Raw genomic sequence first — 16226 nt, 5'->3', positions numbered from 1 at the left:
TTAACTGACTATAAGAAACTTTCCAAGTACATGTCAACTTAGACCAACCCTAACCCCAACCTAACAGTCTACTTACAATCTAATGAGAATTAGTTGGCATGTATACGCAATGTAACTTAAGTTCAACAAACGGACCATCAAAATAAAGTGTGACCATTTGTCTTCATAAAACGTTCAAACATGCATCAATTGTATGTATATGTATATATATGGAAAAGGGAATCCCAGTGTGAAAGTTTATTATTATTAAATTACAATGTATTATAAAAAGTTTCTTTAACAGCATCTACATGCACAATCAGCATCTATCTAATTATCTATCATCTTGCATTTTAATCCACGCTTAAAATTATATAAAACAAAAAAATTGTGCATTTAAAAAAATTAGCTCGTGCTCATCTGCATCCACACTCATCCACCACCATATCTTCATAATGCCTGAGCACCACATTATCATTATTGTCATAGTAGAGCATGGAGATGGGGGACAATTTGATGGGAACGCAACAGGGCTGAGGTGTTCCTTTAGGATCAAACGAATGGACCAGCGTCTGCAGGATGGCATGGTTAGTCCCATTCAAACTCTCGCTCAGAGGAAAAGGACACTCGCCATGACAGTAATTAGCTAAATATCCCTGAGGTGCAATGATCCAATCCTGCCAGCCTACGTCTTTAAAATCAATATAGAGTCTTCTGGGTTTGCACACGTTACTGGGAGTCACGGGGAGGTAATATGAAGCGCTTCTCTTCCTTCTGGACCTGCATTGAAGCGGGTTTAATGAAACTGCTACTAAAGTCGCATGCATATCTGGGATTTGAACATACGCATGATCATGAAGCATGTTGTTTAAATGCATGATCTGCAACTCTAACTGCATGCCGAAGTTTTTCTCCGGTTTTCTCCAGGATTGGGCCAGATTTGTCAGGTTGACCAGCACTGAAACGTGAGCTCCGGGACTGAGCGTTTGAGATTGGAGTAGTTTCCGGCTGGATTCGTGTGTTACTCCCTTCAGTGTGGTTTTTAACACTCGGTACAGGTCCACGCTGAACACATGCGGGCTCAGGAGAAGCAGATCCTGTTTGAACTTCACTTCCAGCTGCGCCAACGAGAGTTGCTCAACCTCCTCCAGCACAGACATGTTGAAAAACAGATGCTTTCGCACACAGTTAAAGCAGTGGACGGCCGGCGCGGATATCAGACTACCTGTTGAAGGGAAAAAAAAAATTGTTTTATGATGCCACGGGGTTATTTGTAGAAAGTGTTAAACATTTAAAGCAATAGTTTGCATATAAATGTAAAGCTAAATTTACTCACCTTTCTTTTTACTTGGCTACATGGTTCAATATTTGTGTGTACAGGTGTCACATAATACACCTTCAAAATATTACAGCAGCAAACACACTGTAATATTGGTTAAGCTGTCGCAATGAACTTCGACCCCATAGACTTCCATTCGTATGCATGTGAATACAACAGACCAGAAATGCAAGCTCATGCAACAAGTTATGCCATGGACACATTAGAGCAACAGTCTCAAACCTTATTACTGGAGGGCCACAGCCCTGCACAGTTTAGCTCCAATCACCTCCAACTAACACTTGCTTGAAACCCGGTTTGTACTCAATGCGTCTGCTAGTTCAGTGTTTCCCAACCCTGTTCCTGGAGGCACACCAACAGTTCGTGTTTTGGATGTCTCCCTCATCTGACCCATTACCTTCAGGTTTTGGAGTCTCTTCTAATGTTCTGATGAGTTGATTCAGGCGTGTTTGATTAGGGAGAGAATGAAAATGTGTACTGTTGGCTTGCCTTCAGGAACAGGGTTGGGAAACACTGCATTAGAAGAGACTCCAAAACCTGAAGTTAATGGGTCAGATGAGGGAGACATCCACAACATGAACTGTTGGTGTGCCTCCAGGAACAGGGTTGGGAAACACTGCGCTAGTTCACTCGAGTGCGCGCGGCGAATGTGACTGCATCACAGTGTTTGCGGAGCTTCGCTTTGGGTGCGCACGACATGATTTCGGTAGGTGGAGCGCACGATTTTTTTTTTTTTTTTTTTTTGAGACTCGAGGCGAGCGAACAGTTCGTGTGGCACAGCTACTGATTTGAGTTGAGCATGAATCGCTTTGAAGAGATTTTGTCTGAAACAGTACGACTGTACAGACATCTTTATGACCCGTAAGATAACCAGATGACCAATAATTCTTGGCTAGAAATTGCAACAGTGGGAAAGGAGGAAAGTTTTTGTAATAAAGTTTGGAAAAACCTGAGGGTTAAGCTTGTTAAAGCCAAAAGAGGCCATGACAAAAGGAGACCCAGGTACACAATGAGAGAATGTTTTTCCTCCATTCATACGTTTTACACTGATGTATATATTACGGTTTTCAATTTAAAATAATTTAATAGTTACAAAACTATAATTAAGGGAGAAATTATTTCTTTGATAACTGGAAGAATATATGAACCTATCGGTTTACAATATACTGATGCCCTGTTTTTCTAGGCTTTATTGGTGATAATGGTCAGGAATGTTGATCCATTATTGCCTTTTCAGCTTATGAGTAGAGGACAGAAACTAGCCAGAGAGTAATGTGTGAATTGTGGAGCGGGATTAATCTAGAAAAACATCTGTATTTCTTTAGTAAGTGTATTTTACATTTAATCATTTAGCAAATGCTTTTATCCAAAGCGACTTACAAATGAGGACAAGGAAGCATTTTACACAACTATAAGAGCAGCAGTGAACAAGTGTGTAAAGTCTAAGAAGCAAAGCAAATGTTTTTTTTTTTTTTTTTTTTTTTTGAGAGAGAGTACAGTTAAGCCAGAGAGGCAGTTAAGATTAGGAGGGAAAGTGGAGACTAAATAGTTGAGTTTTTAGTGGTTTCTTGAAGACAGCAAGTGACTCTGCCGTTCTGATGTAGTTAGGGAGTTCATTCCACCAACTGGGCAGATTGAATGCGAGAGTTCGGGAAAGTGATTTCTTCCCTCCTAGGGATGGAACCACGAGGCGACGTTCATTCACAGAACGCAAGTTTCTGGAGGGCACATACATCTGCAGAAGTGAGAGCAGATAAGGAGCAAAGCCAGAGGTCGCTTTGTAAGCGAACATCAGAGCTTTGAATTTGATGCGAGCAGCAAATGGCAGCCAGTGCAAACGGGTGAGTAGCGGAGTGACGTGCTCTTTTGGGTTCATCAAAGACCACTCGTGCTGCTGCGTTCTGAAGTCAGCTGAAGAGGTTTGATAGAATTAGCTGGAAGCCCGGCTAGCAGAGAGTTGCAATAATCCAGTTTGGAGAGAACAAGAGCTTGAACAATGAGTTGAGCTGCATGTTCAATTAGGAAGGGTCGGACATTTCTGATGTTATAGAGTGCGAATCTGCAAGATTGAGCAGTTCTAGAAATGTGGTCTAGAAATTTTTGCTTTTATTCTTGCCATAATAAATATATATTTGTAGAGCAACACATTTCGATGTCATTAATATTTTAATCAAATTTAATAGGTAGAACTGTCCGAGATATGAACAAAAGTTATGCATCAAATTGATTTAAAAAAATCTTGAATGGTAATAATCCTTATAAATCATTAAAAAATATTTTTATTATTTTAATAAATTAATTATATAAAAATATTGAGTGATATTAATAACATGATGGAGTTCCAGATCCTTTCTACTTCCCCGTTTGTCCGTCTGATTTACAGTGGGGTTTTTTTTGACTGCCCCCTGTTGTTTTAAAGAATCACAAAGGCGAATGCATTAAGTATAAACGCCTTGTCCGTTTATTACAAGGTTTTTGTAGCGTAATATATAACACCAAACAATTTAGCACTTATATAGCCAAAAAAAACAAAGGACAAAAAATTTTTTACAAACTACAAAAAACTGCTAATTTACAAATATATTTTTACAGTGCATGCAATGTACTGTCCATCAAGACTTTTCAGTATGTATCCCGGACGAGCCCCCACTTCTGTTCCAACCCCTAAGGGTTAAGCCATAAAAGAAATGAATTAAACCCAGACTCATTCTGAATATGTAGTCCTACGTACATTTCTGGAGAGCGGCAAATATGTCCCAGGAATTAGGCCGCCGAGTACACGGAGATCTCAGATTTCTCTCGTGAGTGCCATTTGTGCCTACTCCTCACATAAAATCCACCAGAGATCGCGGTCAACTGACTAATCGACTGACCCACCCTGCTCCCTACCTAAACCCAAACGATAGTGTTTTAAAAAGCATTGATTAACCAGCGCCCATCCACTTCCCTAAACCCAACCGATAATGTTTTTATAAGCAACCTAGAAAAAAAAAAAAAGCCCCCTGATTTACCACATTGAGATTTCACCACATTCTCACCCTGTTATTTACATTATAAATACACATTACATTCACTTGTTTGTTTTTTTGCCTTTTGTTTTTGTCTTACCTGATTTTTGGAACCATTCTTTGCCAGACTCTAACTTCATGGCAGCTAGCACTTCTCTGCATCTCAAGTCTGCCGACGTACGCAACGAGATACTGGACAAACTGATAACAGCAGAAAAGCCGTCCACACGGAGGCAAGTGGTCAGCTGTTAGCATGAAAAAAAGAACTGCGCCATATCGTCCCGTACATTTCATTTTAAAGACTAAATGCAGCAATACGCACCGCTGGCTACATAATTCACAATCTCCAGAAATGTATATAGGGCTGCGTTTTCAGAATGAGCCCGTGTTGGTTTTAATGGAGCAGGGGAACACACTGTAAAAAATGCTGGGTTACACAGAATCAATTTGTGTTGGGACAACATGAAGGAACTACATTAAGTTAACATTTTTACAGATTTAAGTGGACTGAACAAACTAATTAAGTTACAAATGCTTTGCATGAGGATGAATTAAGAGCGAACTGTTGACAAAAGTAATCTTAAGTTAATAGAAACACTTGTTACTTTAATCTCCACTTTAGCTTGAAGCTTTAGAAGAGTTTCATGTAATGCTTTAAGTTGAGGTTGCCACCTTGCAAGAGCCCCCATGCTTTGGGTGTTGGCAACTTAATTAGCAAAACTGCAGTTAGTTGCTTTGCTCAGTGAGCAATAACCGTCCTAAAATGGCTCTTTAAGTTAATTGAGGACATTGTAAAACGAAACCAAGAAACTTCGAAATGTACGACATAATATACATAAATGATATTATCAGACCTTTGAGTTTAAGTTAAACGACAATTGTATTTAAACCTATTTGATCAAATCATGTTGGACCAACTCAATTGCATTTAATTGTGCAAATGTTTTATTTAGTTGGTCCTAACAAATTTATTGGATTTAAATCCTGCTCTCAATTAAATTTAGTTCATCCAATAAGTTATTCTGAGTGCAGAATTATAGCTAGAAATGTTTATTTTCTGTTAGTTTGAAAGGCTTCACTCATATGGAGTATGATTTCAATACCGCACAAAACCAGTATTCACCAATGTGCATAAATCATACTTAAATGTTATGATAAATAAACATTTTATCTAGCTTTTAATCGGATTTATATAATGGCAATTCATATGACTTATTTATAGATGTCAATTCACGATATAATTTGCTTTAATACTCCAATCAGCCAGGAGCTCATACGCGCTACACAGTGGTCCAGGCAGTAGAGTAAAGCTAATAAATGTTGTAAATGGTGTTTTATTTTTTTGCACAGACCAAGCAATTCACTTCATGAGAGTTCGTCATCAGGTAACCCTGGCTATTGATTTGCACTTGTCGTTTTGTTTATATAGACACAGATGTAGAGACATTAAATAAAATGGACGGCAGAAGTATCTCCTCTTGACCATTCACTTCTTTAGGTTGCAAAAAACAAAAGAGGATTGTTTCACCCAACAAATAAAATTCCACTAGTTACTTCTACTATATAAATAGTAATTAATAAATAAATAAAATACAAGACATTTATAAATAAAATACAGAAATACAATAAATACAAAACTAACCAAAATAAAATTACAAAAAAAAAATTAAATACAAGAAAATACAAAATAAAATTAAAAAAAATTTGATACATAAATTTGTATCAAATAAAATTGATGAATTTGATTACATATATATATATATAAATGCTTACATGCATACACACTTAAATTATAAATACAAAAAATTCATACAAAAAAATACAAAAATAAATAAAGTAAATGCACAAAATACAGAAAATTCTAAAAACAAAAATAAATAAATGAACAACAAAAAAACAAGTGAATAAATACAAGATATTATAAATGCTACGAAATAATAAAAAATAATAAATACAAAATAAAATACAAAATAAAGTAAACAAATAAAATAAACTTAATAAATACAAAAAAATTATAAATTAAAATACAAAAATTTATTTATATTAAACAAATAAATACAAAAAGAAATAAGTTAATTAATAAAAAAATTAATTTCCCCTAAAAATTCATTAAGTCACTTTTTTTGTGTGGTCAGTAAGATCCTCACCTTGATCCTGGATGAACCTCACAATGTTTCCTCGTACCCCATATTCAGACACCACACATGGGTCATTAACGGTCTGTTTGCTGGCCTGTTTGAAGATTTTCCACATCCGAGATGGCACTGCGGCCTGATGCGAGGGTTTGGGTCGACTCCAGAGCCCCATAGAGCTCAAAAACAGCTTTTCTTGCACACGACCATCATCTTCTGCAGGAGAGCAGAGACTGAAGGTCAGAAGAAAGAGGAGAACCAAGAACATTATTAAAAGTTAACAAGAAGAGCAAAACACACACACAGGCTTATAAATGCCTGCTGATCAGATTCACATGGTCAGAGATCCACACCTGCGAGCTGATTAGGGGAGATAAAGGAGTTGATTGATCAGCAGTAGGAGGTGTGTCATTCACATGCAAATCAGCTCTTTGATGTTTAAAGGCATCAGATTGACATGCAGACACACTGATCTGATTTATTGCATGAAGGTTTTGGGATCTTTATTGCATGAAGGATTTTAATAGTTAAAACGAGTGGGGAAACGCGCCAAAATGATTTTATTTTATTTGCTTATTTCATTTAAATTTTTATTTTATTTTATTTTATTTTATTGGGAGCGATCAGTTTGTTTTTTATTTAAAATACTTATATATAGCAATGGAAAAAACACTACAATTCTTAATTTTACTCAATTTTGTTTATAAAGCCATTAGATTGACATGCAGACACACAAATCTGATTTATTGCAAGAAGGTTTTTTTTTAGATGAATAAATACATTAAAAATGAAATACAATTTTTATATGAAATAAATAAATAAATGGATAAATAAATAAATAAAAATAAACGAATAAATTAAACAAAATCAATAAAAATAAATAAATAAAATAATAATTAATAAAAATAAATAAATAAAATAATAAATAAAAATAAATAAATAAAATAATAAATAAATAAATAAATAAATAAATAAATAAATTAATTAATGGATAAATAAATAAATAAAAATGAATAAATAAATAAAAACAAATAAAATATTGAATGAATGACGGGTTAAATAAACAAATAAAAATAAACAAACAAAAATAAACAAATAAATGAATGAATAAATAAATAAATAATGAAATGAATGAATGAATTAATTAATTAATTAATTGATAAATAAATAAATAAAAATGAATAAATAAATAAAAATAAATAAAATATTGAATGAATGACTGGTTAAATAAACAAATAAAAATAAACAAACAAAAATAAACAAATAAATAAATGAATAAATAAATAAATAAATAAATAAATAAATAATTAAATGAATGAATGAATGAATGAATTAATGGATAAATAAGTAAATAAAAATGAATAAATAAATAAAAATAAATAAAATATTGAATGAATGACGGGTTAAATAAACAAATAAAAATAAACAAACAAAAATAAACAAATAAATGAATGAATAAATAAATAAATAAATAAATGAATGAATTAATGGATAAATAAATAAATAAAAATGAATAAATAAATAAAAATAAATAAAATATTGAATGAATGACGGGTTAAATAAACAAATAAAAATAAACAAACAAAAATAAACAAATAAATGAATGAATAAATAAATAAATAAATAAATAAATAAATAAATAAATGAATGAATTAATGGATAAATAAATAAATAAAAATGAATAAATAAATAAAAATAAATAAAATATTGAATGAATGACGGGTTAAATAAACAAATAAAAATAAACAAACAAAAATAAACAAATAAATGAATGAATAAATAAATAAATAAATAAATAAATAAATAAATGAATGAATTAATGGATAAATAAATAAATAAAAATGAATAAATAAATAAAAATAAATAAAATATTGAATGAATGACGGGTTAAATAAACAAATAAAAATAAACAAACAAAAATAAACAAATAAATGAATGAATAAATAAATAAATAAAGTATTTAATTGTGAAGGGATCAGATTGTTTTATTATTTAATTGTGATATATTTATATACTGCAATAGAAAAAAATAAGAGACCAACTGACAATTCTCAGATTTACTGAATTTTCACTCCAAAATTTTTTTTATAATTGTTTAAAATGCTTTTTCATTTCAGTCAAAATTTAGTCAAAATTTATTTTTCAAGTAAAATAATCTGCCAGTGGAAGTAAATTCATCTTGTTTTGGTTTTGAAATAAAATTATTTTACAAGTACAATCAGATACTACATAGAAACCTTAATTTTGACTTATTTTTTCTAAAAACAAAACAATAGCATTTACCTGTCAAGAAAATATACTTTATTGTTCATTTGTCATGAGAAATCACCATATTGCTGTAGATATACAATAAAACAGTACAAAAATACAGTGTGTATATGTATGTATGTATGTATGTATGTATGTATGTATGTATGTATATAATATATATATATATATAATATTGTATTGTAGAATACAGCACATTGCAGAAATAACGTGAAAATTTATGGGAAATGTTTTAAATGAAGATATCCTTGGTATCAATTATAAACAAACTAAAGAGACAGGAAGGTCCGTCAAACACTGTGTATGTTTTGTGTTGCTGTATTTATGCTCTGCCCTGCAATAAAAATGTGTTTCTTATTTGAGTTTTTGTCTTGTTTTCAGAAATATTGTCAAAAATAACTGAGCTTTTTCTTATTACAAGCAAATAATCTGCCAAAGGGGTAAGCAGAATAATCTAGTTTAGCTTAGAAATTAATTATAAATAATTTACTTAATTCTGCTTACCCCACTGCCAGATTATTTTGCTTGTTTAAAAAAAAAATATGCTTCATGTTGACATTATTTCTGAAAACAAGAGAAAACTTTTTTGCTTGTCTATAAAATGCTTCTAGGTTTAAGAATTTGTAGATATTTGGACTGGAAACAAGACAAAAACTCAAAAAAAAGCTTTTTTTGTTTGTTCACACTCATCAGACTGAAGAGCTTCTTCTGCTCCTGTTCTTCATCAGACACAATCTTCAAGACTCTGAGCTAATCTATCAGGCCTTCACTGATAACTGCATCCTGCTGCATTCCTGCTAGAGGACAACAGATAAAACTGTGAGAGTGAGTGAGTGAGTGAATTAATGAATGAAAGCATGTATGAATGAATGAATGAATGAATGAATGCACAAATAAAAGAATAAATTAATGAATGCATGTATGAATGAATGAATGCATGCATGCATGAATGGATGCGTGTGTGAATGAAAGAATGCATGCATGCATGAATGAATGAATGCATGTATGAATGAATGCATGCACAAATAAAAGAATAAATTAATGAACGCATGTATGAATGAATGAATGCATTCATGAATGGATGCATGTATGAATGCATGAATGAATGAATGAATGAATAAATAAATGAATGCTTGTATGGATAAAAGAATAAATGAATGAATGTATGAATGAATGGATGAATGAATGAACTTCTGTGCATAACTTCTGTTTCTCCATAATTTAGATTCTACTGTTATTATTTTGTTAAGTTGTTATTTTTCCAAGGTCACGAGTGGTTGTTTAAGCATTTCGCTGCATGTCAGTATTATGACAAAAACTATTTTAATTTGAATTCAATTGGAATGAATGAATGAATAATTAAACGAAAAAAGTTATTAAATTGACAATAAATAAACAAATGAATGAATAAATGAATGAAAAATGTAATTAATAATTGAAATAAAATAAATAAGGAATTTTTGAAGCGTTGAAATTTATTTCCAAAAGACAAATAACAAAAATAAATGTATTTCATCTGTTCATTTAAATAAAACATTAAAATGGGAATTACCTTTTATTTGAATAATGTACAGTATTCATTACAAAAAGACAGATGATGATTACTATCAATAAAATACAAATAATAACTTCATATATTTTAAAAAATCTAAATATATATGTGACAAGAAAAGTTTTGTAAACTGAATAATTTTATAAATATTTACATAAATCAATGTAAAAGGATACATAAATATTATATTTGAAATACTTATTGTTGTACTTATTGCTTATTATCAGTGAAGATAATGATAATAATCAAAGTAAATTTAATGCCAAATACATTAAAAAAATACAAAATTAAAATAAACAAATAAATATATATATATATATATATATATATATATATATATATATATATATATATATATATATATATATATATATATATATTATTTCTATAATAATATAATTTCTAATTAACTTCTATAATTATTCTATATATTAATTCTATAATAATAATAATAATAATAATAAAGATAATAAATTTATTATTATTAACCTTTCAAAAATTATTTTAAAAATGACTGACAATATTTTTATATTTATAGAAAATATGTTGTATTTGTATTAAATATATATTATCATAGGCGGTCCATTCCACTGTGGCAACCCCTGATAAATAGGGGACTAAGCCAAAGGAAAATAATGAATTATCATAATAATAATAATAATAATTTAAATGTAGTTGATTAAATGCAATGTATTCATTCATTTTCCTTCGGCTTAGTCCCTTTATTCATCAGGGGTTGCCACAGCGGAATGAACCTCCAACTTACCCAGCATATGTTTTATGCAGCGGATGCCCTTCCAGCTGAAACCCAGTACTGGGAAACACCCATACACACATTCACAGACATACGCTACGGCCAATTTAGGTTATCTAATTCACCTATAGCCCATATGACCCACGCGAACATGGGGAGACCATTCAAACTACATACAGAAATGGCAACTGGCCCATCGTGAGGTTCATCCTATATTTTACAGTCTATGGGTTCATCCAGGATCAAGGTGAGGATCTTACTGACCACACAAAAAAAAGTGACTTACTGAATTTTTTAAATTAATTTATTTATTTATTTGTTTATTTATTTATTTTTGTATTTATTTATTTAATATAAATTTTTTTATGTTTATTTATTTATTTATATATATATTTTTCATTTATAATTTTATTTGTATTTATTTATTTAGTTATTTATTTTATTCGTTTTTCTATTTTATTTTGTATTTTATATTTAACTTTTTGTATTTATCATTTTTTTATTACTTCTTAGCATTTATTTATAATATTTTGTATTTATTTATTCACTTTTTGTTTATTTGTTTGTTGTTTTTTGTTCATTTATTTATTTTTACTATATACAATGTAAGTTTTGTAAATGTTCACACACATGTATATACAGTACACATACAAATATTACACACAATAGATTTAAAGTGGATTAAAATCTTTCATTTAAAGTTATCCTAAAACTCTTACACCAATTCGAGTCTTCAATTCAATCAATAAAACACTACCTGTAAATAAGGATGCTGCTTACTCTAGTCTGCACGTCAATGGCGTAAGAATACTGCATTTATCTCCACACCTGTGAAGAAAAGACAAACATGCAGCAGTTGTTCAAAACACCGCTATGCTAAACACACATGAGATGCAGAATGCTAATGCGGAGCGAGCTAGGCTAGCGGTGTGAGCTTACAGTGTCTGCATTGTGAAAGAAACCCAATCCAGTGTGTGGTCTAGTCAGGAGATGAAATATGGCCGTCTGAATAACATGACATTGTGTTCGTCTTCATTCATCACAAACACACGTTGTGCTCTGAGGTTTTCCCTCCTGGCTCTTCAGTTTCACAGGTTTCACCTCGTCTTTCACTTGAGATGAAAATATATGCAGTGTGACGGGGATTTTGACACAATTAAACCGCGAAAGGATCGGCTTTCAGTGTTTACCTTCCCCTTCAGATTACGACTGTCATCATCCGCCCCTGCAGAGGTCAAAGGGGAGTTATTACAGCTCATAATGGATAATACGCGCTTTTATGATTTTTACAACAAGAATCGGAACTGTAGCTTCAACATCTAATATTAAGAAAGCAGTTTTAATGTCTAATATTTTATTTATTATTAATATTAATACTTAATATTTATACCCTTACTCTCTTTTCCTACTTGTTATACTATGTTAAATGTAAGTTAATTCATATTTTCTTTATTGTAAAAAAGGTCATCTCTGTATGTTTTGTTTGCCTGTTTCATATTTCACATTTATTTTAGCTCATAATGTAAAATACATAATTTTATGATTTTTTTTTTAACAAGAGTCGGAAGTGTACTTAAATACAATTTCAAAGTCTAGTCAGACCCGGACTGGCTAATCAGGAGGACTAGGAGAATAGAGTGGAGGAACTATGACGTCAATTTGTATGCAAAACCCCGGAAGCGAGTTAGCATTTTAGCAGTTCCGGTTCCCTCGTCCCAAAGTGGATGGGGGAATGTAAATTTTGAATGGGGTTTAAGTAAAATCGCTTAAATAAGGTTCGTGGCAGACACAAACTCCAGGTACTTTCACGTTTTATTCAAGCGGCAACCTCCCGCTCTCCCTCGGGAAGCCAATACGGAAGTAACTGAAACTGCAATTCATCAAAATTCCGCTAGTCCTGGCTCCATAATAGAGCAAATTGCAATTTAGCCCACTGTTAGAATGGCCGACTTTACAGCAGAAAAAAAGGTGTTTACAGCCTGATACAAAGAACGATTTTGGTTCATATAGCTATTATTACCCTCCATGACAACTGTGAGGGAGTGAATTTTTTTTATAACTCATCCATTTCCTTTATATTAGGTTATTTTACGTTTGCATAATTAAGGGCGTGGCCACTTCAGTGACAGCTAAGTCTCGCTGGTCACCGTCACTTCACCTCAGCTGAATCCGGCAGATTAGCCACTGATCTCGGCATATTCATCGTTTTTTTGTGTTGTTTTATGTGGCTTTACACAGTCAGCTGCCTTTTGGACTTATTTCTTACAATTATCAGATGATATGGGATGCTGTGTGCACTTAATTGTGCTCACAAACCATTCACGTGGCCTCCGTTTCCCATGTGAGTAAAGTTCTATACTTGTATACCATCTCTATAAATGTATTTGTTTTATTTAAGATCATTTATCATTAATATTTTTCTTTAGACCCGTAAAGCACTCCAGAAGCTGACAGATTGATTAGCTGTAGGCTCTAGAACAGTCATCTGAAGCGTTATCATACAGTGTTATGTCTGGAGTTCATCAATAGTCTTGCATTTACTAACACACACTATATTTGAAGTGTTTGAAAGTAATTCGCGTTTTCCTCCTGTTGAAAAACGTCATAAGAACAATGTTTAGTGGCTTAATGTAGTACAACAGTGCTTTTAAAAGTCTAATCACTTTATTGATATAGTGTACAACCAAGCACATGTGGTCAGAACACAAACGAGCCGCAGGTAATAAAGTATCAAGCGTTTCTCCCAAAGTAAAGTCTGTCTGCCAGGTCTAAGCAAAGTGCCAGCAGGAGTCTGTAGCTCTGCTCACTCACCGCCTCTTTGGCCTTGTTTGGTATCCCGCAGTGGGTGCGATGACGCGCAAACAAAATGGCGACGGTTGGCCGCGCCTACTTGTAGCTTCTTTTGCACTCTTCAGAAACCTATGGGTGACGTCACAGATGCTACGTCCATATATTTTACAGTCTATGGTTTTATTCTACGACATAAAACACATCAGTTACATCCCACTCTAGATTTTTTTTAATCGGTTATGCTACTTTAAACAGACGGTTGCTCTCAAGTTGCTAAATGGGACAACAGGCGGTGTCGGAGACATTATACGTCATTGAGCTGAGCTGGTCTGGAGTGCAGCTCGCTTGAGTTGTGTGTTTGTATTTGTGTGTTATTTAAGTATTTTCATGAATAGTATTTTATAGTTTGTAGTACTTTTCTAATTGGGATTTCTTATTGTGTGTAGATAATGCCTTCACTTGTAAAGGCAGTCCAGACAGATTAATTTGTTTATCATTTATTTTAACTGAACGATATTATAAAGATACTGCTTACCAGTGCAGCCTGTCTCTTTCCTGCTCCCAGTAATGCAAATGTTTGAATAAATGTGTAAAAATACCTACATATTGACTGTCATTTTAACGGGATCAAGTGATTTTTCGTAGTTTTTTTCATCATCTGAACACATTTAACTCCATCATAACTGCAATATTTACACTCCTCCATAAAATGTATAGCAGATGTGACTGTATGGGCTGCTTTTCGCTGTACTTCGTGACATAAAAAGAATACTGAATGTTGCTCTGTGTCCATGATGGAACTTTCAGGCATTTGATAGACTTGTCCCTCACGCCTAATTTCTGTCGTCTGTTAAGGTAAGCAGGCTGTGTGCATGCGAGGGTTACACTTATTTAAATATGTCTTATGATAATATTATGTAGGCACATTTATACATACAGTTTTAAAACTTTTACAACAACCGTAAAGCAAAACATGTATTTCCCACGTAAAAACGATCCAAAATGCACGTAGGTCTATGTGTATTTAAGTATTTATTTGTTTATAATATCTAGCGTGCATTATAATATAATAAACAGAGAGATTAACGCTTTGTCATAGACTATATTTCTAAAAATAAGCTAGAAAAGCTGACCCCCATTATTTACATTTTTTTTCTACATTGGCCGATTCGCCTACAAAGTGACGTCATAGTTCCTCCACTCTATTCCCAGTGGGCCGGTGTCTTGAGAAATCGGGTCTATAAAGAAGTTTGCACAGAATATATATTCAGATATTGCAGGAAAGGACATTGTGATGTTTTAAAGAATAGTGTTGGAGATTTAGCTACCCTTATATGTTGTCATATTTATAAAAAAAACATTTGAAGTTCTAAAGCAGCTGTGTCCTTGAAAAGGACGTGATAGTGTCATTAGAAACTGAATTGGAAATTACCTTAATTTAAAGGGAACCTATGGTAAAAAAAATCTACGGACAATTTGGACTGACATATGTGCATGTATGGTGTATAGACTGTCATATTGGGGTGATATAAGCACACCCAGTGCTTTTTTTTCAATTTAACAACATTAAAAATGGTGGACCAATTGGAGCTGTTTTCAAACCGACCGCAACTTTACATAGGAGTGCGGTCCCCCCGCCCACCAATATTGATTGACAGGCGCGTTATAATATCCTCAGTTTGTTGATTCACGTCCGCCATTTTCAGCGTGAGTCGAAGCGATATCACTAAAGGAACACGCTAGCTCTATTTTTAGATGCAAGGCTCATTGGGCTCAACACAAGATCAATATTCTCCACATTATCGCTCTAATCGGAATTATTGGTTGTATCTTTAGGTAGGTTTGCAAACATGTGTACTTCTCATTGAGTCTACCTTATACTTCAGCCGTTTGCATTTCTCGCGTTCCCAGAAGCTCCCTGTGATCTTAACTAGCATGCGTTTTAGAATTCTAAACATCGGTTTCTATCAGGGTACACTCAAGTCGACGGCTGGGCACCGCGGACCGCTGCAGAAACCTATGTTTAGAATTCAAAAATGCGTTGCGCGACGATTCTGGACACTTCATGTTTCTGCAGCGCTACAGAGAGTGTCTGGTGTGCCGTGTCGCGGCTTCGTGCGGCGCATCCAGTGCCTCAGTCAAAGTTAATTCAGTGTGCGTGGTTATTAGTCTCTACCAATACACATATGATTTTGAACTCTGCTTGGTCTGTGTCCGAGTCCTATATGTATGACTGAATGCGGATCCTCTCACTCCTGCTCCTCTCAGTCTGCCTCTGTTGCAAACGCAGAGCGGGTGAGCTCATGGCCCCGCCCCCTTGTTACGTTGGGCAGGAAGCCGAAACTAATTTACATGTGAAGCAACACACCCCTAAATCAGCGAACTGTGGACATGACACATGACA

At 33.1% G+C, this 16226-nt stretch overlaps 2 protein-coding genes across 2 annotated transcripts in view; one reads left to right on the top strand and one right to left on the bottom strand.

Moving 5' to 3' along the window:
- The window catches only part of LOC130244123 (kelch-like protein 29), a 747683-nt gene that overhangs the window by 236521 nt on the left and 494936 nt on the right, over nt 1-16226 (top strand).
- gdf3 (growth differentiation factor 3) lies at nt 230-12223 on the bottom strand. Its single transcript, XM_056477096.1, has 4 exons — nt 11972-12223; nt 11790-11860; nt 6474-6691; nt 230-1204 (listed from the first exon to the last, which is right to left on the bottom strand). The coding sequence occupies exons 2-4, from the start codon at nt 11846-11848 to the stop codon at nt 396-398; spliced, it is 1086 nt and encodes a 361-aa protein (XP_056333071.1). The 5' UTR covers nt 11849-11860; nt 11972-12223; the 3' UTR covers nt 230-395.

This window comes from Danio aesculapii, chromosome 17 (genome assembly GCF_903798145.1).
Source record: "Danio aesculapii chromosome 17, fDanAes4.1, whole genome shotgun sequence".
NCBI classification, from domain to species: Eukaryota; Metazoa; Chordata; class Actinopteri; order Cypriniformes; family Danionidae; genus Danio; species Danio aesculapii.
This window is presented reverse-complemented; position numbering and strand designations above follow the sequence as displayed.